The 21,829-nt window shown below is 45.3% G+C and overlaps 1 protein-coding gene across 1 annotated transcript in view; it reads right to left on the reverse strand.

Moving 5' to 3' along the window:
* Positions 1 to 21,829, reverse strand: part of dlg2 (discs, large homolog 2 (Drosophila)) — a 916,179-nt gene that overhangs the window by 521,308 nt on the left and 373,042 nt on the right. The window contains 1 exon segment of the mRNA XM_041198640.1: positions 17,140 to 17,296. Within this exon segment, the coding sequence (XP_041054574.1) occupies positions 17,140 to 17,296 (157 nt within the window).

Consider the following 21,829-nt stretch of genomic DNA (forward strand, 5'->3'; position numbering starts at 1 on the left):
TGCTTCGGGCAGCACTCATGGTCATCAGTGCCAGGCTTCACAGGCAGCACCACATCACTTTTAGGGAGCTTACGTGCAGATTTCTACCAAACAGGCCAGCCATAAGGCAGTAGTGGCTTTTCAATGGCTGCAGAGCTAGGGCTGTACTAGGGAAGGGGGATATCCCAAGGTGTGTGTGGGGGCCATGTTGATCTGTGCGAGTGGCCTAAAGACAGTGAGGGCTGTGGAGTCAGTCTCCAGAGGAGATGAGACCAGATGGAGATGTGAGGGTGTACGTGAGAGGGTGAGTGATAATGTCCCTTGAGTTGGCAGTGAGTGAGATGCCAATGAATGTGTGATGGGCTTGCGAGTGTGAGAGTTTAAAGTGATGAGATGGTTACCTTACCCTGACGGCACAGATGAGATCATTCATCCATTTTCTGCACTGCATGGCTGACCCCTTGTATGCAGCATTGGCATTCACCACCATTGCCACTGCCTCCCAAGCTGGAGTGGTGAGACTGATAGGCCTCCTGTGGCCAGAGTGGAAGTAAAAGCAGTGGCCGTATTGGCATCCAGAAGGCGTCCCAGGAATGCATCACTTAATCAGCGGGGCTGCACTCTTCTTGGCTTTTGAGGCTATGTCATCACCAGAGCAGTCCTGGGCTGCAGGCATCGAGAACTGTGCACGTGGCTGCAGTTTAAATATGGCACCTGGTGTGAGGAAGTGGCACGGTAATGGCATGGTGGACAAATCGGAGGCTGCCCACCAGCAAGATGTCGTGTTTCCTGTGGCTGCATAAATAATGAGGCAGGAAAGGGATGATCCAGCTCCAAAACTCACCATTGCGGCCGGCAGGTAAAACGTCTTTTTTCACGCCCATTACCACACAGCGCAAATCTGGGACGATTTTGTTCCTTGAGTCTGAGGGTGTATTTCTGTGTCACCTCTTTGAATCTAACATGGCAGATTTGATTTGGACTGCCAAAATCATGGCTTTTTCCAAGGTTAAATCATTGTCTTCTATAGAGTCATAGAGGTCTACAGCACAGAAAAAGGCCCTTCGGCCCCATTGAGTCTGCGCCGGTCAAACAAGTACCTAACTATTCTAATCCCATTTTCCAGCACTAGGCCTGTAGCCTTGTATGCCATGGCATCACAAGTGCACACCCAAATATTTCTTAAATGTTATGAGGGTTTCTGCCTCTACCACCCTTTCAGGCAGTTAAGTTCCAGATTCCCATCACCCTCTGGGTGAAAAAGTTCTTCCTCATATCCCTTCTAAATCTCCTGCCCCTTACCTTAAACCTATGCCCTTTGGTTATTGATCCCTCCACCAAGAGGAAAAGTTACTTCCTGTCTACCCTATCTATGCCCCTCATAATTGTATACGCTTCAATCATGTCCCCCCTCAATCTCCTCTGCTCCAAGGAATATAACCCCAGTCTATCTAATCTCTCCTCATAACTAAAATTCTCCAGCCCAGGCAACATCCTGGTAAATCTCCTCTGCGCTCTCTCTAGTGCAATCACATCCTTCCTATAATGCGGATTCCAGAACTGCATGCAAACTCTCACTGTGGGCTATCCAGTGTTTTTTACAGTTCCAGCATAGCCTCCCTGCTCTTATATTCTATGCCTTGGCTAATAAAGGCGTGTATCCCGTATTCCTTCTTAATTACCTCATCTACCTGTCCCGCTAACTTAAGGGGCCAGTGGACGTGCACACAAAAGTACCCCTGACCCTTGGTACTCCCCAGGGTCCTAACATTCATTGTGTATTCCCGTGCCTTGTTTGTCCTGCCCAAGTGCATCACCTCACACTTATCCAGATTAAATTCCATTTGTCACCAATCAGCCCATCTGACCAGCTCGTCTATATCCTCCTGTAATCTAAGGCTATCCTCCTCACTATTTACCACCCCACCAAATTTCGTGTCATCCGTGAACTTACTGATCAACCCTCCTACATTCAAGTCTAAATTGTTTATATATACCACAAACAGCAAGGGACCCAACACCAATCCCTGTAGAATCCCAATGGACTCAGGCATCCAGTCACAAAAACACTCCTCGACCATCACACTCTGATTTCTGCCACTCAGCCAATTCCGGATCTAATTTGCCAAATTGCCTTGGATCCATGGGCTCTTACCTTCATTATCAGTTTCCCATATACGACCTTATCAAAGACTTGCTGAAGTCCAAGTAGACTACATCAAATGCATTGCCCTCATCTACACACCTGGTCACCTCTTCAAAAAATTCAATCAAATTGGTCAGACATGACCTCCCCTTAACAAAACCATGCTGACTGTCCTTGATTAATCCCTACCTCTCCAAGTGTAGATTAATTCTGTCCCTGGATTTGTTGGTCCTACCATTTTATCTTTACTGGAATATGTTGGCCCTGTACTCTCACTATTTCTTTCTTGAATCAGTCCCACTGCTCTGACACAGATTTACCTAAAAGTAGCTGCTCCCACTCCACTCTGGCCAAATCAAATCTGATCTTATTAAAATCAGCCTTCCCCCAATTTAGAACTCTGATTTCCGGCCCAATCTTGTCCTTTTCCATAATAACCTGGAATCTAACGGAGTTATGATGACTATCTGCAAAACACTCCCCCACTGATACCTCTACCACTTGCCTGGCTTCATTCCCTAAAATTAAGTCCAGGACCTCTCCTGTAGGACCTTCTACGCACTGGCTTTAAAAGCTCTCCTGGATGCATTTAAAGAATTACATTCCCTCTAAACCATCACACTATGACTAACTCAGTTAATATTGGGGAAGTTGATATCCCCCACAATTACTACCCTATTATTTTTACACTTCTCTGAAATTTGCCTACATATCTGTTCTTCTATTTCTCTCTGACTGTTTGGGGGCCTATAGTACACTCCCAGCAATGCAATTGCTCCTTTTTTGTTTTGAAGTTCTACCCATATGGCTTCATTTGAGGAGCCTTCTAAGATTACATCCCTACTTACTGCTGTAATTGATTCCTTGATCAATATTGTGATACCCCATCCTCTTTTACCTCCTTCCCTGCCTCGCCTGAAGACCCTATATCCTGGAATATTGAGCTGCCAACCCTGCCCTTCTCTCAACCATGTGATAGCAATGACAGCATACTTCCATGTGTTAATTTGTGCCCTCAAATCATCTGCCTTATTCATCAGACTCCCTGCATTAAAATAAACACCATCAAACCTTGCCAAACTCCCTTGTGCCTTAACTGGCCTATAACTTCTATGCCTTCTAGGCTCACTTGTTCTCTATTCTAATTTTGGCTGTGCATCTTCCCCTGCTGAACCTCCTCTCAGGATCCCATCCCCCTGCTAAATTAGTTCAAACTCTCCCCAACAGCATTAGCAAACCTCCCCACAAGTATGTTGGTCCCTTTCCAGGTCAGGTGCAACCCCTCCACCTTGTACAGGTCTCACCGCCCCCAGAAAGAGTCCCAATGTCCCAGAAATCCAAAGCCCTCTCTCCTGCACCATCTCTCCAGTGAAGCATTCATCTGGGCTAATCTCCTATATCTATACCCATGAGTATATGGCACCGGATGTAATCCAGAGATTACTACCTTTGAGTTCCCGTTTTTTAATCTGCTTCCTAGCTCCCTAAATTCTGCTTGCAGGACCTCATCCCTCTTTCTACCCACGTTGTTGGTACCAATATGTACCACAATCTCTGTCTGTTTGCCCTCCACCTTTAGAATGCCCTGCAGCCGTTCAGTGACATCCTTGACCCTGGCACCAGGGAGGCAACATACCATCCTGGAGTCACATCTATGGCCACAGAAATGTCTGTCTGTTCCCCTTACTATTGAGTCTCCTACCACTATTGCCCTTCCCCTCTTTTTCCTCCCCCCCCCCCCCACCCCATGCAGCTGAGCCACTCACAGTGCCATGAGCGTGGCTGCATTCCCCAAAGGAACCATTGCTCTCACCGTTTTCAAACATAGAAAAACGGTTCTCAAGCGAGATGCACCCTGGGGATTTCCTGACTACCTGCCTGACACCTTTCTTCTGACTAACGGTCACCCATTCCCTCTCCGTCTGCACTTCTGTAAGCTGTGGGGTGACCACATCTAAAAAGGTGCTATCCATGAAACTCTCAGCCTAGCGAATGCACCTCAGTGCCTCCAGCTGCTGCTCAAGCTCTGCAACCTGGAGCTCAAGTAGCTGCAGCTGGTGGCAGTTCCTACACACGTGGTCGGTCAGAACGCAAGGAGCGTCTAGGACTTCCTACATGTTGCAGGCGGTAAATAACACAGGACTGAGCAGCCCTGCCATGCCTCTATTTGAAAAAAAACCCTTACTTTAAGTTAAATACTGTAAAAAAAAGTTAAATTATTTATGTACTTTAAATAAAAACTAGAACTCTTACCTTTCTTTAGCTTAATCTATTTTAAACTGGAGGAAAACTGGAGAAAAACGCTTACCCAGTGCTCACCAATCAGCCCTCACCCTTGTGCTGACGTCACTTTTTGAAGCTTCACCGCAGTCATTCTGATCTCTCCATTGCTCTCTCACGCTGTCTTGTGATATCACTCCTGTTATTTTCAACGAAAATTGATGGCAGGGCATTCTTCCCAGACTGCTTCACTGCAATGCTGACTGCAGGGTACTCTTCCCAGACTGCTTCACCACAATGCTCACTGCAGGACACTCTTCCCAGACTGCTTCACCATGATGCTGACTGCAGGACACTCTTCCCAGACTGCTGCACTGCGATGCTGACTGCAGGACACTTTTCCCAGTCTGCTTCACCACGATGCTGACTGCAAGACACTCTTCCCAGACTGCTACACCGCAATGCTGACTGCAGGACACTCTTCCCAGACTCTATGAGGATGTGTTTCCTAATTCGTGGAATTGAAGTCTTCAATTGGTTACAAAGTATTTTGCTAGGTAGAATGCTAAATTTACATGTACAAGCCAACTGCTACAATACTGCCACACACTGATTTATGGGTTCACCATTTCCCTGGCATCTCTGGCAGAATGTATATCATTCGATTATCACACTTTTCTTTGGACCAATGTATTTTTCAACAGCATTTGCCGCAGTATTAAGCATATGTATGTCTTCCCTGAGCTGCTCAAATACTCACTAGTCATCTGCTCCAAGACAATGTGCGAGTATCATCTTCTTGTGGATTACCACTACTGTCCATCCCAGCAATGAACAAATGAGTCTTGAACCCTGAAATCATCAATCCCTAGCATTGGTGGATGTCCCGGTGAGGAAAAGAAAGTTGATGGAGCTGGTTATTTCAACTATTCTCCATTTGGTTGCCAATTGTTGTGTTTGGTGCCTCAGAGATATGCAGAGATGACGCACCAGTTTCAGTGTGAACAGAAGCTTTATTTACAGTACTTTTAAAATGTCTGCTGTCATGCTTATAGCTTCTTACTTCAGTTTAATTGCTCCTTCTCAGCAAATACCCCTAAGCTTGACCAACAGCACGCAGAACAAAGAAGAGTTAACAAGCACACATAATGGCACGTAACTTTGCGCTCCCCAGCATCAGATTTGCGGGGTACCTGAAAGATGTGCTGGGGAATCTCTCTGACAAGTTCCCAGGTAAGGGTTTTCACAGCAATTGCCCAGGAGTGCTTACTTCCTCTGGACAATTGCGCTGCGCTGTGCTCAGAACCATCCGAAAATGCAATTTAAATCGCAAACTTCGGATGGTTCCGCCGGGTTATACCAATAGCTACCCAGAAAAAGTTAAAAGAATTAAAACCTCTTCTAGCTTCTGAGTAATTACTGTAAAGACCCAGACTAACCCCATGGGACACCCCACACACTCAACCGCTGCCCAACCCCCGCACATTCCCCACCCCCACTCTGCGCCAAGGGACTTGACCCATGCATCCCCCTGATCTCCGACAACCCCAACCTCCCAATGGCCCCCAATCCCTGACCTCGGATGCTCAAAATAACCCCCATCTTTCCTTGGATCGCCTCCTGACCTCAGACCATCCGCCCTGACCTTGGACCCCCCCAACACCACCCTACCAGACCTCAGAAGAAACCCACAGACCTCGCACCATCAGACTTCCAAACAGCCCCCCACCCCTGGACTTCCAAAGACCTCCCCAGACTTCTAAACCCCTCACATCCACTCCCACAACAGCACCCCCAAGACTTCCGACTCCTCCCACTGGGCCTCCCATTGATCCCCCCCACCCCCTCAGACCACCCTCCCACCCCCCTGGACCACCCCATTCCACCGGACCACCCCACCAATTCCCACCCCACCAGACCACACCACCCACTGAATCACTCAACCCCAATACGCCTAATCTCACCAGATCACTCACCCCCACCCCTCCCCATCCGACCACCCACTCCCCCACTCCACCCCAAGGACCACCCCACCAGGCCACACTCCCAGACCCCCACGCCTCACCCACCCCAGCCCCCGGGCCACAAGTGACACAAGTGAGTCAGGGGTGTGATTGAATCCTCTCTACTTGCCTGGATGAGTGCAGCTCCAACAACACTCAAGAAGCTTGACACCATTCAGGACAAAGCAACCCACTTGATGGGCACCACATCCACAAACATTCACTCCACTCACCACCTTAAGTATTTACTCCCCCCACCATCGATGCTCAGCAGCAGTGGTGTATACCATAAACAAGATGCACTGCAGCAACTTGTCAAGCATTCTTCGACCACACCTTATAAACCTGCGAACTCTACCACCTAGAAGGACAAGGTAGTAGATGCATGGGAACACCACCAAATGACACACCAAACTAACTTGGAACAATATCATCATTCTTCCACTGTCACAGGTCCAAAATCCTGGAACTTCCTTCCTAACAGCATTGTGAGTGTAGCAGTTTAAGAAGGCAGCTGGCCTTCTCGAGGGCAATTAGGGATAGGCAACAAATGTTAGCCTAGCCAGCAACACCGACATCCCACAAAAGAATAAGCAAAAAAAAAACCACAAACAGCAATGTAATAATGACCAGATAATCTGTTTTTTAGTTATGTTGACTGAGGGATCAATATCAGTCAGTTCACCTCCTCTGCTCTTCTTCAAAATAGTGTCATGGCAGTCTTTTATACTCACCCAAGCAAACAATGGTACCTTGATTTAATATCTCATTTGAAAGACAGCACCTCTTACAATGCAGCACTCCCTCAGTACGGCACTGGAGCTTCAGTTTTGAATTTTGTACTCAAGCTCTGGAGCAGACTTGAACCTGGATGCTCAGAAGCAAATGTGCCACCAATTGCCACTTGACACAGCCATAGGAAGCATATTGGAGCATAGGTATGGAAGATGATGAGGTCAGGGCAAATGCATTGGAGACAGAGAAACTGGGAGAGTGGAATTGAGTCCTTACAGGAAGGTAGTTGGGGGGGAAGTGTAATCAGGGTCCTTGTGGAAGTCAGTGACATTGTGGTAGAATTGTAAACAGGTCTGTAAATTGTATGCTGCTCCATAATAGACCTGGAGAAGTAAGGGAGAACCAAATACAAGAGGAACCTTCTTAACTCCAATGACCAGGAGCTAATCACTTCATTGTTTCTGAGTTCTGCTCACCAGAATAAGGTTGTACAAAAAACTACTACTTTTCCTTCAGTAAAGCTGTTGTTTCTGATTGTCAAATGAAATTCTTTAGAATTATTAAATAACAACGAGTACAACTGACCACTTTTACCCTAAAGAGAGGATCCTACAGCATTACACAGGCAAAACACTGATGAAAGGTCATCAACCTGAAACACTGACATGAAATTTAACCTGCAAGGGCTGGGGGTGGGGGGTGGAGGGTTGGGGGGAGGGATGCAAAGGAGTAGGTGTGTGGAAGTGGGGGAGGGGTGGTAAAAGAAGGCAAAAGTGCCGGTATACCAGGAACTCTAAATAAACCCACCGACATCCACATTTAACCAGCATATGTTTTGAGGTATGCGGGAAATCCCCATTAGGGTAGACAGGTTGGCGATTTAAATATGTAGCAAGGCAATTGATACAGCAAAGCCTGTTCTGCTAATTTTGGGGTTCCTGACTTACTGCTAATCTCCCTTAATGCAAGTGGGTCCATTAGTTAAAATTCTGCCCATTTTCACTCTGTTTCTCTTGTTGCAGATGCTGCCAGACCTGCTGAATATTTCCAGCATTTTCTGTTTTTAATCACACAACATTATTTTATTCAAAACTATGATCAATAAACATTAGCTGCAAATTTTCTTGCTCAGAAATTCTGTCAAAATTTATTTTGGCTTCTGTGCCAATTTTGCTGACAAGAACTTACGTCAAAATTCAACCACAAATGCATTACCACTAACTGGGGTATCAACAAGTAGGCTGCTGTCTTCTGCCTTGTGTCGCCCTCCTAGATCTGCTTACCTCTACTACTACCCTTCTTGGTATATTATTTCACAGAGCAGGAGTAACCCCATTGGGAAGGCCACGATTCTTCAGTGTATAACCAATACAAATCAATTAGGTATGAATTTCCTCTGTAAAAACATGGCACAACGCTACCTTGACCTTATGAAATTCCAGGCCATTATTCTTTAACAAGCTAATTACTGAAGTTGCTCCAGTTTATGGTTTTATATACTGATACAAAAGTTAGCTGTTAACATTGGTCATTTTTAACATGAGCATACAGATATTCAACTTTAAGTAGATGCTTTACTCGATGATTGTTTAGAGTATCTATATTAGTCAGTTCTCTAGTAATTAGGAAATTTTGCATAATTTTGTTGGTAAACTGTCAGAGGCTGAAGATAAGAGGGCCAATTTTGTCTCTGTATCGATGTTAGGATGTGGAGGCTGAAGCAGATGTCAAACCATCTAGTCCCCTGGAGGGTGAAGCCCAGGACATTCGTATTCCCCTCCCTGTATGAAATATCTGTGTCCGATTTGACACTGTACTGAGTTTCCAACACCATAGTCTTTCCAGCACAAAGTTTGCTCACTTCCACCTCTGAAGTATCATACATCTTCCCCTCTGCCTCAGTCCATCTGTTGCTGAAACTATTATTCATGCCTTTGTCACCTCCAGACTCAAATGTTCCAGTCCTCATCCAGGTGACCTGGCATCTTCTACCCTCCATAAACTTCAGCTCATCCTAAGATTTGCTGGCCAGATCCAAAACTGACACCAAGGCCCTGAGTTTTGGCATGACAGAGAGCCTCTCCATCATGGTGAAAATGGCAAAAGTAGCTGAAAATCATAAGTCCTGCTCACGAACACAGCAATTATCATTTTCGAAGGGATGGGAATGGGCGTGGGGTGCCTTTCATGCATGCGTGTTTTGCAGGGACAACTGGCTATTTTAAGTCCTCAGATGCCTCCATTCAAGTCAGGTTTTGGTAGCCTAGAAGTGTGAAATCCGAAGTGTCCAAAATAGACCTGATAGGAGCAGGTCTGAACTTAGTGCATTTTTTTGGATAGTCAGGATACCACTTTGGAGAGGTACAGATACCCCTGTCAAGTTTGATTTAAACTTTTATTCACTGCCCCAGAAGTGGCACAAGATCAATTCCAACTATTTTTCCTTGGCCCAAGGGAGTAGGAGGGCAGGGCTGCTGGTCTCACAAGACAAAGTTTTTGCCCCTCGTGACTCATGCAGCCAGGTGCCAGGAAGAACTTTGTGCTAGAAGGGTGTATAGTATTTTGTGCGAAGGAACATTGAAGATGGTTATGGCACCCTTGTACATAGAGGCCGTAGAAGCCAATCACTGTGAGCAGCCAGAAGCCAGAGGGAGGGCAGAAGGTCATGAGGAAGAAGCTCTGCATGCCCCCCAGGAGGAGGAGTAGAGGCAGAACAACCACGTGGAAAGGGTGTACAGACTTAAGACGTCATACCTCATTCTGATAGGAAACCAATGCCAAAGGCAACTGAGGCTAATTGGTGAGGTGGTGACTGATATTTGTCACATGGTCTAGCAGCAATTCGAGCCGTAATCTATCTGCCACTGGCTGTGAAAGTCACTGTTAACTTGTGCCTCAGGATCTTTCCAGGGATCATCAGGAGACCCAGTCAGCAGCACACAGCTGCATTAAGGCTGTAACTAATGCCTTGTTTGCCCATGCGGGGTTTCACATTAATTTCCCTAAAGATTTGGCATCACAGGCAAAGAGACCCATGGGCTTTGCCCAATTAGCAGGCTTCGCTCAGGTGCAGGGTGTTATTGATTGCATCCATGTTGCCATAAAGGTCCCTACTCAACATGCGGACACCTTTGTAAACCGGAATTCTTTCGACTGAATCAATGTGCAAATGATTTCTGACCACAACAAGGTCTTCCTTTACGTATGTGCAAGATCTCCTGGCAACTGCCATGACTCCTTCATACTAAGGACTTCCCAACTCCCTCAGCTATTTCAGTCACCAATGCAGATCCGTGGTTGGCTTCTAGGACAAGGACTACCCTATAAGATCTTGGATAATGAACCCCCTTCAGAGCCCATAAAGTGAGGTAGAGTGCAACAGCAACAGCAGCCATATCATCTTCAGGAGTACCATCAAAAGACTATTGGCGTTTTAAAGATGCTCTTCAGGTGCCTCAATCACTCAAGTGAAGCTCTGCAATATGCCCCAGCAAAGGTATTAAGAATAGGAGTGCTGTGATGTACGCTGCACAACATTGTGCAGCAGAGGGGTACACAAATCAATTATGGCGAGGCCATGTGCAGAGCTCCAACCTCTGAGGTAGAGGAAGATTCAGAAGATTCTGAAAGGGATGAGGATGAGGAGGCTGCCAATGGCAGAGCAGCTGGGAGGCATGCCCATGTAGCCTGTGCAGGAGGGGATCATCAGCAGATGGATCCTTGTGCAAAATAGGTTCTCATAATGTTCTCCGTTAACACAATTGCCATTAGCCAGTCCATGGTGACATACTTCACCTCAAGAACTTGTTACATTGACTCCACAATTACTCTAGGGACTGCCCATTCCCCACAAGGGAGAGAATCAACATCAATGAGTTGGGCTCAGTCATATTCATATGGCTGAAACCCTCACCATCATAACCATGGGCCGCATCATATTGCAAACACACATGGTAATAAGTCCTTCACAACCTGGAATCCTCACATGAATGCCAATGACTGTAAATGAGAGGCCTATGCCACCAACTTGCACAGAATCAAACCATGCCCACAATGCTGAGAGTGACACGATGTAAGACTTAAAACCCTATACATGCTTGTAGGACTGTAGGTTGTAGCATACATGCTGATAAGGCATCTCATGCATGATGAGTCCATAATTGTCCAGCAGCTTTTTGAAAGAACTTGCATACCATCCATTCCAGCCAACGGTCCAGTTTCTCTTGTGGGCGTCACAGGCAACATTCCTGGCTTCCAGGTACCTCTGCTCAATCATACAACCACATTCTGTGACACCTGGAGTGCAAATGCAGCCAAAGTAGAGGGCACAGCAGATGACCAATGTTACCTGGATGAATCAGGCCTTCCTAGCTGCGAAGCCTGCACCTTGGCCAATGTGTAACACTGCAGTGCAGATGAATGCCTCGCACTCAGCACTCATTCTTGAGATGCGCCTGCTGCCCAGCATCTCCTCATGGAGTCTATCATTGGGCCTTCTTTAAAGTCAAATTTGTATGGACAGTGAAATATACTAAGGAGCATCTCAATGCTTGAAATTTTGATCTCTGGACTCTTATGTGATGCAAAAGAGAAGGAAGAAGCCCTCCAAAGCATCACAAATCAGGCAACAACCTTGCTCCTGTTGATGGCATGTTGAGATGTATCTCAGCATGCCACCCTCAATATTACTGGAAAAAATCAACTTCATAATTTTACTATACTTTTTGAGCTCACTAATGTACAAACACACACCGAGTCACGTACAAGTGTAAGAAATTATATTCAAGAAGTGTTCAAATGTGATATATACAATGAGAAAAGTGTAACCATAGTGAACCCATTAGTGCTCTAGGCAAGATGGCACCCTGCACTTGCGCATATTCTTACAAAGTTCCCCTTGTCTTGCTTTGGAAGAGGTGGAGGCAGGCTTCTCTTTCCTCTGCCTAAACTGCAATGAAGAGTGTAGTGATCTGTCTCATCATACAAGTACCAGTTGAGGACCTCCTTCTGACTGTGGCATCTGCATCTCTGCATGGACAGCTGTGGTCACTGGCACATGTGGAGCAGGGTGAGGGCTCTGGAGGGGGTTCCGGGGAGGTGGGGGAAGATGAGGGTACTGAGGAGCTCTCAGTATCTTCACCCTCCTCAGTGACCAGCACAGCTCTGGGTTGGCCTTCAGGGGAGGTTGATGGGACTGGCACTGGTGCGCAGCAGCCATCCATTTCAACAATCACTGTGCCAACAGTGCAACTGTCCTGTGAAGGGTACATAGCCCCTCATGTATTCCATGGATGTCAGCACTGATACTCCCAGGCTTCTGAGGGAGGCTTGGGTTATTTCATGGCCAAAACACTGTTCTTACATCTACTCCAAGTGTTACTGCATGTGTCTCCATGAGAGTGGCCAATCTCCCATTGTCAGAGCTCATGCGGTTGAGCCTCCGGGACAATGTGGAGCTCATGGCGGTGACAGATGCCTCCATTTGCTGTCCAAGAGCTCCCACTGCCTTGGGGAACTCCACATATTTTCAGCTGATTACCTAAGTTCTGTGCCCTGAAAGGTGAATCCTGAGGCTCCATGTTCCTGCCCATTGCAGCATCATTATGACTTGCCTTCCTCCTTCGAGGGGGACTGTTCACAGATGTCTCTGACTCTGACATCTCCCCCTGTACACTGGTGCAGTGACTTTCACCCTCTGCTACAGACTCAACTTGTGCACTATATCTTCTTGTGTGTTTGTATATGAGTTGGCGGAGTGTGGGATAATATGATGTAATGCTGCCTCCTCAGACATCTCTTCCCCCTCTTGATGCCTGAGCTAATCTGGCCTGTGGGGGGGGTGGTACCAGTGTGAGATACAAAAGGAGTTATTTAAGTATAACCCTTCTCATTGTGAAAGTATACTCTGACACATAACACTGCAGTTCACGCTGCTCGTAAGACTCAACCTCATCCTCTCATGCCAATATCCCATTGTGCTCAACATTGTGACAACATGACGACCATGTGCTAGGATGATTTCAACACCTCCTTTATCACCTGCTAATAGTGACCATCACCAATAGACAGCTGTTCAGGCACCCTGGCATTCTCCATGGCCATCTGTTCAATGGAACATATGCGGCTCAGGAAGGCTGACCCACCCCTAATCTGGGCCACCGTTGAGGCGTTCTTCACTTTCGGCCTGCAACAACACGAACATATGTTAGCCTGATATATAGCGCATGGAGAGATAATGCTCTTCAGTGCGTCTGTGCATCACAGTGTTCATTCACATGTGTTGTGTGTGCACCTACATGATCTGTGTACACATACAAGCCTCAATGCTGAAGCAGAGGTGTGTGCCATATCTCACATCTTAGCTGCAACATGCAGAATGACCCTTCCCTTGGAGCTCTGTGTGGATGAGCCAAGCTACACACCTTGCCAGAACGCAGCAGGTCATTGAACCTTTTCTTGCACTGAGACCATGAGTGCTGATGGTCTCCTGCTGCACTCACCACAGCTGCAACTTAAATCCAGGGCTTCTTGATTGCTGCAGTTGGATTACATTGGTCAGCAGGGTACAGGTCTTGTCTCTTCTTCTGGACCCCTTCCACCAAAACTTAAAGATCCTGATCAGAAAAGCGTGAGGCAGCTGGACCCATCCCTTCCCATGTGTCTCCTTTGTGTGACGTGCTATGAATAAAAATGTAAGGCAAAAAGGGTCATGAGCCATTCAGATTAAAAAGCTCTCAGAATTTTTTGTGTGTTTACATGCACAAACCATTTTCAACATATCATCAATGAATGCAGTTAAGGTCTGTTCGAAAACTGACTCTGCACAAACACTTGGTGTCATGTATGTTGTAGCTGTGACTCCAAGGTAGCATGCTGTGCTTCGCAACCACTGGCAGCTCTACTGGTTTCCTTCCTCTCAGTCAAACTGCTGTGCCGTTACAATGTGCAGGTGTCAGGAACCTGCTCACGGGTCAACAATATGCTGATAATTTGGTGGCAAGAAGGCAAGTGGATGGGTGAATGAGCATGGCACCGTTTATCACTCATCCATCCCTGACTCTTGGCAGCTAATTACATGACTCAATAATATGTGTTTGGTAGTAGTAGCAAGACAATGCCATCTCCATGGCTGTGTCTTGAGAATGCATTTCATGTTTCCAGTGGTTCAGTAGAATAAATTTTGATTAGGCAGTGACAATGACAATTCTCCCACAGGGCCGAACCATGATGGGGCATCAGTTCCAAGGTCAGCTAACAGTTAGAAAACATTTACAGCTTGGACCCTCACCTGGCAAAGCAATGATGTCTCCTCCAAGCTCAGGAAGTTCACCATTGACAACCAACCTCTCAGCTGACCTTTCTGAAGGCCCCACTTTTTATCAGTGCCTGAATCGCCCAACTTATGCTAGGCCTGCCTCTGACCCCTCAAGTCTTCTTCACACATCAACCCTGTGATCACTGAACTACTCAGCCTCTTGTACAACCAACATCTTGAAATTAAAGTTTCATTCTCATGCTCAAATCTTTTTATGGGCTGCAATCTACCTATCTACCTCCTCCAGCCCTACAACATTGCGCTGCTGCAATTCTGGCTGATTGTGCATTCTCCATTCCCTTCAATTCACCATTGGAGGCTGTGGCTTCAGCCATTCAGGCCCTAGGCTCGACAACGTCCTCCCTAAACCTTGGTCCGTCTCCACATGTTTCTTGTCCATTAGGACCTTCCTTTAAATCTACTTCATTAACCAAGCTTCCAGTTACCACTGTACCTCCCTGTGCTCCCCCGACCACCCCACCCTCCCCACCCCCGATATCTTCCTCTTGCCTCGGCATCAGTTTATGTTTGATTGCACTTCTAAGAAGCACCTTGGGATGTTTTCCTATATTAGCAGTGTTATATAAAATGTAAATTATCGTTAATGCTGAATGCCAAGAATTTCTGTCACCTACAGAAATAAACAATCATCTAAAGAAAACAATAGTGAAATTTATGTGTGATTGAATGCTGCCCTCTTCTGGCAGTCATCAATCCTAAGAAAAAAATTCCCTTTTTAAATTGAATCAAATCTCTTTTTCTTAATTAGAAAACAGTGAGATTATCTTTCAAGTTCTGTCACCTCTTAGTTAATCCAGTTTCCTTGGCAGCCGACCTAAGTAATTTATATTTAAACAATAGTGTATCTTCTCTCATTTTCAATTGTGAGGACAGCTGGAGGACAGCTGGGAGCAGACTAGAGATAGGCAGCTCTCACTAATTACAACCTCTACGAGTTGCTTTCCCCTTTTGTGGGCTGCATCAGTAATTCCCCAGGAAGGCTCTGTTCTGCCTAATTTATTTTTTACTTTCACATAGATAGAGTAGAAAGATGGACAATTTGCCCTAGCAGAAACAAAGGCCTATTTGAAAAAAATATATATATTTTTACAGAACCAACAGATTATATCTGAATACACAGCTGGAATTCTATCTTGGTGAACATGGTACTAACAATGAATTCAAGACAATAAATCCTGAATCCTGCTAATCCTGAATGCAAAAGTAGAAAAGTAAAACAATGAGCAACATTTTGTGTGTGACATTTTACTGTAATTTCTGGTAATCCTGTACAGTTTTCAAAATATTAAATTAATGCAAAAATGAGGACAAAAGAAAGTAATTAAAGAACTCAACTCCCAGCGATAAATAGCAAAACATCTGCACTTCCTAAATGTAAATATGCTGGATTTGTCATCACATCATTCTTTCTGAGTTCTGCAAAACATTTATCACAGGACACCTTTAAAGTAACATTGGCAATGGAACATCAGTGCTTGTTGGAAACTAGATCCAATAGGAGGACAAGAATTGAATGTTTCCTTACTCACACTCTTCATATTAATTTTTCTACAAGTAAAGACCTCAATTATAATAAAAGATCCAGTGATCCAAGGTCTGAATTCACAGAAAGTTTGTGACTGAGGTTCCAAATTGTAACACAATATTTCATGTTAGTAAATAACAGAACAATCCATGTATAATATTTTTAAAAATTGCATGGATAATTGAATATTACTATCAATATTCATTTTTTAGGGGTAAAATTACTAATAATTAACTTTGCTTTATTTATGATTTACCATCATCATCTTAAACACTCCAGTGGATCTGTATTTTGTAATTCACTCCCACCTATTCAGTATTCTCATATCTCACAACAGCAACAATTTGCATTTATAAAGCACCTTTAATGTAGTGAAATATCTCATAGTCTCATACATCTGTGTGCATTCACATATTAAGAAATTTAAATGTAATTAATTGATAAAAATTCTGAAGCACAACTTAAAATAGGAAGGTAAAATAAAGCAAAGTTATATCAGAATGGAATTTATCAAAATGGAGGACCAAGAACTAGAAATTGGATTACGCAAAACTCATTTTAAAGGCACTGTGCAGGGTTCATTCCCCACCAGGTAGGTGCCTATTGTCATATAGGTTTGGGTGTCCTGTAGTGATGTAGGTCACACCCACTCCCTCCCTGAAAATTGAAGGCCTAATGACCAATTCAGACCTCTTCCCAAAATTGGTTGGTGCCTGATTTGTCATGTGTCATGCATGCTGCAGTCAATTTTCTCAGGCACTGAGTGGCTGAGGCTGCCTCCAGAATAGTAAGTGCTCATTCAAGCTCCACATTAAAACCGCAGGCTGCTGCCAGCCACCACTAATTCATTCCATCCAATTTCCTTTCCTGCTGTCCCAGACTCACTGTTGCTTGCCTGATCTCCATCTTCCCCATGATCGGCATATTGCTTCTCGAGTTGTGATTGTCATCCCTTTCACACTGGTCACATCCCAGTGGTGCAAGACAAGCAATTCTGTGTGGTCCTCTTGCTCATCAGTTTTTGTTGCAGTGGTTTGTAATGTTGGGTGTGAACTGCTTTCTAATCCAAAATTCCATCCTTGTGCATAATTTATGCAATATTCCTGGTTAGGTTACAACGGATAAGCTCCATCTGTTACAACGTGATAGGAGCTTTTTAAGATAGGTTTACCTTGCACCAACAAAAATGACTTACTGATAGAATTTGGTCACCTCTTCGCAGTTCTCCACTGAGGTCTGCTGGGCCACCTGCCAGGATGAATGAAATGAATATTCCTTCACCATCTTCACCCCCAACAATATTAAAGCCTAATCCACTGGATCCTCTGTGCAGCACAAATTTTCTTGGTTCCCTGCAAGACAAAAATTAATCTGCAAGTCAGGGTTTTCAAAGCTATTTTCTTCAGTTTTTGCTGAAACATAGGTCAACAGCATTGATATTTGCACTTAATGAATTGACTGCATTTGCCTGTCAAAAGAATCAATCATTCCATTCTCAAATTCTGAAAGATTTTAACAATCACGTAACACATGATGGCTGCATTTTTCAAACAAAAATTTAATTAGCTGATTAGTCGAACAGTCATCACAAGTAAGAACGTTTGGCAGTTTTAAACATGCAGCCAAACTAGATTTAAGTTAGTTATTCAGAATTTTTAAAAATCTTTAATTTCAATGGCCAAGGGATGAGGGAAGAGATGAAATATTACATTTCAAACCATTGTTTTGTTTTTTTAATCATTGTTTGGTTAAATTTGAAAATATTTATCACTATTCTCTAGCTTCACCTTAAATTTCAAAATAGGTCAAGTAGCCTCCTAGTATGTAGTGTGACATATGAACAAACAATTTTAAAATTTGTAGTGTCTATACTGCACCTAATCCTTTTTCAGAACTGTTCAATCATTTTCACTGTTCAGCCCAGATCTGTGATGACATTCCAAACTTTCACAAATATTCAGTTTTTTAGGGTTCAAGCCTTGTCCTCAATTTGCTTCACTCCAATGCAGATCTTTATTTGGTGGAGACATCTCAGATTCTGTGAATTTCTTAATTATAGGTGTGGGAAATATTCAGTCAACAGGGTGTAGCCATGTGGCAGCTGAGCTTCCAGGTGCTAGGAATTCTGCACCTATCACCTATAGCATTTTGAAAGAGTCTTCTATGTGGAAAAGTAATTTAATTGTTTTTCCTCTGGAATATTTAAAATTAAAGCAACTGTTTATTGTAAAGAGTTATCAGAAAATTTATAGTCAGGGGAGCGCAGCCGAGGCCTGCCCACTTTTACCCCAATTGAGGCCCCTAATTGGCCACTTATAAGGGCCACTTCTTGCTCAGCTGCAATTTATAGGTCAGTGGGAGGAGGTCAGGGATTGGGGGGAAGCTTGGCAGGTAAGCCTGCTAGGGCTTTATGCAGGAAAGGTGGTGGGGGAGGGGTGCCCCCATCACAGGCCCTCTTTCCTAATCGAGGCTCCACAGGATCTGCCAGTCTTCCAGGTATCTCCTGCCCCTGGCCTTTCCAACATGACCCCCACCCCTCTCGCCCACCCTGCTGCCTCAGGGCCTCCACTCTTGCCTCACCGCAAGACCCTTTTTCTGGGTTCCCAGCAGTTAGAATTTGGGGACTGCTTGTGGTCCTAGCAATGGCCACTGCTCCCAGTGGCATTGCTGCAACTACAGAGCAGTCAGTCAATCAGATTGGCTGGTCGGGGGGTTGTCAGGGGGTTGGTGGTTGGTAAGTCAGAGATCATGGAGTTGGAGGCTCACAGGTCAGGGGATGATCAGAGGTTGAGGGGCTTGGAGGTTGGGGGGGGGTGCGGAAATCAGGAGCCAGGGGGTGGTCGGAGGCGGATCAGAGATTGGGGGGTCAGAGGTCGGGGGGTCAGAGGTCGGGGGGTCAGAGGTTGGCAGGGAGGTTAAGGGTCGGAGATCGTTGGGGCGGAGGCCCAGGGGGAGGTGGGAGGTTGGAGGAGGGTGTTGGGCTGAGTCGATTCGGATCTGGGGGGGAGGGGGGGTGAGAATTGGGCCTGGCAGATGGGCGGGGACAGGGGTGCAGTGCGTCCCTGTGGGGGCGGGGGATTTCCGTGGGTTGAGGAGTTCCAATCAGGGGTTGTAGTCTCTCGGGGGTGGGGGAAGTTCCATGGGTGGGGTGAGGTAGTTGGGAACTTCCAAAGTAGATTCCCCAGTGCATCTTTGAGTACCCCTCCACCCCAACTGCCCCCCTGACCACCACCAATACAACGTCCTGGAGCTCGGAAGTTAAGGCCCATTGACTCATTTAAACATTGAGCAGCTAATATTCCTGCATTCCTGTTCTTGAATGACCTAAGGAAATAATATTGTCTAGCGCCAGTCTAGGGGGATGATTGTTGCCTGGTTGAGTAAACACAGGAACAAGCACAGCTGTTTCTGCCCAAAGTAAATAGAGCAAATAGATGCTATAACCGTCACCTGAAACTGATGTAATGTTTAACTTTTTTGGGCAATGTAAGTGACTGTTTTAAACCTGGACATTTTAACAGGGGGAGTCTGTTTATAGGTAGCTCTTCCTTACCAAAAAGAGAGAGATGGTGGCAGGCTGGTACTGTCACTAGACTAGTAATCCTGAGGCTCCAGCTAAAGCTCTGTGGATGTGGGGTCAATGGCAGTTGGTGGAGCTTAAATTCACTTGATGAAATCTGGAATCTAAAGCTAGGCTGTTTAAATGGTGATATGAAACTGTTGTTGATTGTCATAAAAACCCATTTGGATTGCTAATGTCCGTTAGGGAAGCAAATCTGTCATCTTAACTGATCTGACCTACGTGTCTCCAGACCCACAGCAATGTAGTTGATTGTTAACTGCCCTCTGAAATGGCCTAGCAAGCCAGTCAGTTCAAGGGTAATTAGGGATGGGCAACAAATGTTAGCCCTGTAAGTGACACCCATATTCCATAAAAGAATAAATTAAAAATAATTCACATGATCAGCATAATTCACTCAACAAGTTTGGAATTACTTAGTCTTTTGTCAAAACTGTATGATATTTGAGTTAATCATGATGTTTTCTTTACAAGGAATTTTCAGATGTGATAAATTAGGAGGGAATTTTATGGAGGTGACAGGGGTCTTAGCTGTCAGTTGGAGTGCCAATGAGAAACCTGCAGTGCCTTCTCCTGGAAAAGCTTTCTGTATTATGAGCCAATCAGGCAGTTGAACGGTCACTGGCAGGGTTTTCGCAGGACGAGGACCCCATGGGCAGGAAGTCTTGGCCATCAAGAGCTGCCAGTCAATCAGAAGCCCCATCAGGGAGGCAGTGGCTGCCGGAAGGAATGCACCCACCAAAGGTCCAGGACCTTGGAGTGATTCAGGCCAAAGGTAATTGATGGCGGGGTGGGAGTCACAGGGGAGGGGGATGTAGGGGGTTTGGGCAGCAAGGGCAGCTGGGTGGCTTTCAGCTGGCCCCTCCTTTCCCGGTGCAGGTCCCTCGATCAGGCACTGAGTGCCTTTACACAAGGGACCCTTTCCCGAGAGACCACAAGCAACCCGCACAGGTTTGCATGTCTTGCTCCCTGCATGGAGATAGGGCCACCTGCTGTGTTAATATCATCAGTTGCCCATTTACGGGCCTCAATTGCTAATGGGGAGGAAGGTCATTCACTGGCCTCTACCCCAGTTAAGTCCTTGGTGAAAAGGCCAGTGAATGGCTTTCTGCACCGTTACCAATTGAGGCTCTTAAGTGGGTACAATCATTACAAAAGAGCTGTATGCGGCACTTAGGGAAGACAGTCAATTACTTTTTGCAATGTTTATTGTAAATTGCATTAACTTGACTACTTTTCTAAGAATCTACTTATTTTTACATTAGTCTTTTGTATAACCACATTTTTGATGGGCACCACACCTCAAGAGTGGTTATCGCACATTAAGGGCAGTATTTTAAGCTCTCCACCATGCTGAGTTTGGAGGTGAGGGGGGTTAGTTAATCAGACATGATGGTAGTGAGTAGGAACTCCGCCACTTCCCACTTCTCCACTCCCCACTGGGGCCTCCCTGACTTGCCTCGACGATCTTGCCTCACCTACCTTTCTCCAGGGTTTCGGTGATGAGTTTATTCTTCGGCCCAACTACAGTATCAGCAGTGGTGCTGCTGATACTGAACAGTTGCCAGCATCTCGGAGATGGGACATCTGCCCTGAAGATGCCAAGGTCCCCATATCAAACCAGGTAAGTCCCTATTGGCATTAAATTGGGTTGGGAGGGTTGGAATGTCCATAACGGGATTGCCTCAGGCTCTTCAGCCAATGGATGGGGCCACCACTGCAAGCATTAAATTCTGCCTATAGTAAACCTATTATTTCTAAACATACTGCAGATTGACCTACTAACAGCATAGCAGCGTTAGTTCAGTCTGCTTTTTCATTATTGTATTGATCCTGATTATTCAGATGCCATTAACTAAGCCGTTAATCCATTTATTATTGAGTTCACATCCTACATCTCAACTTAAACATTAAGTCCATAAGTCCAATAACTAATTGAAAATCCTTATGGTGTGACGTTTGGATCAGTGGCTCCCATTGTTTTGCTGTTATGGTTGTTGTTGATGTCCAAAAATCAGCGGCTGTGATGTGCCTGTACACTGTTTGAGTGAGTCACACCAGCTGCCACAATGGTGAGGGATTTACCATGCATAAGGTGAATGGCCACTTGGAAAGTGAAGTCGCCCACATCATTAATTGGGTGCATTTAGTTAATTAAACAGCTCTTGAAGAACTCGCCTTCTAAAGTATCTAAAGAAATTTTTTTCAGAGTTGAGCAGGCGTTGGGAGCTGTGTAAAGCTGCACAACTCCAGCCTGTCAGTAACAGGCTCGGTACAGTGGAATAAGTTTCGTGGATTAAAAAAA

Source organism: Carcharodon carcharias, chromosome 11 (assembly GCF_017639515.1).
Source record: "Carcharodon carcharias isolate sCarCar2 chromosome 11, sCarCar2.pri, whole genome shotgun sequence".
Lineage (NCBI taxonomy): Eukaryota > Metazoa > Chordata > Chondrichthyes > Lamniformes > Lamnidae > Carcharodon > Carcharodon carcharias.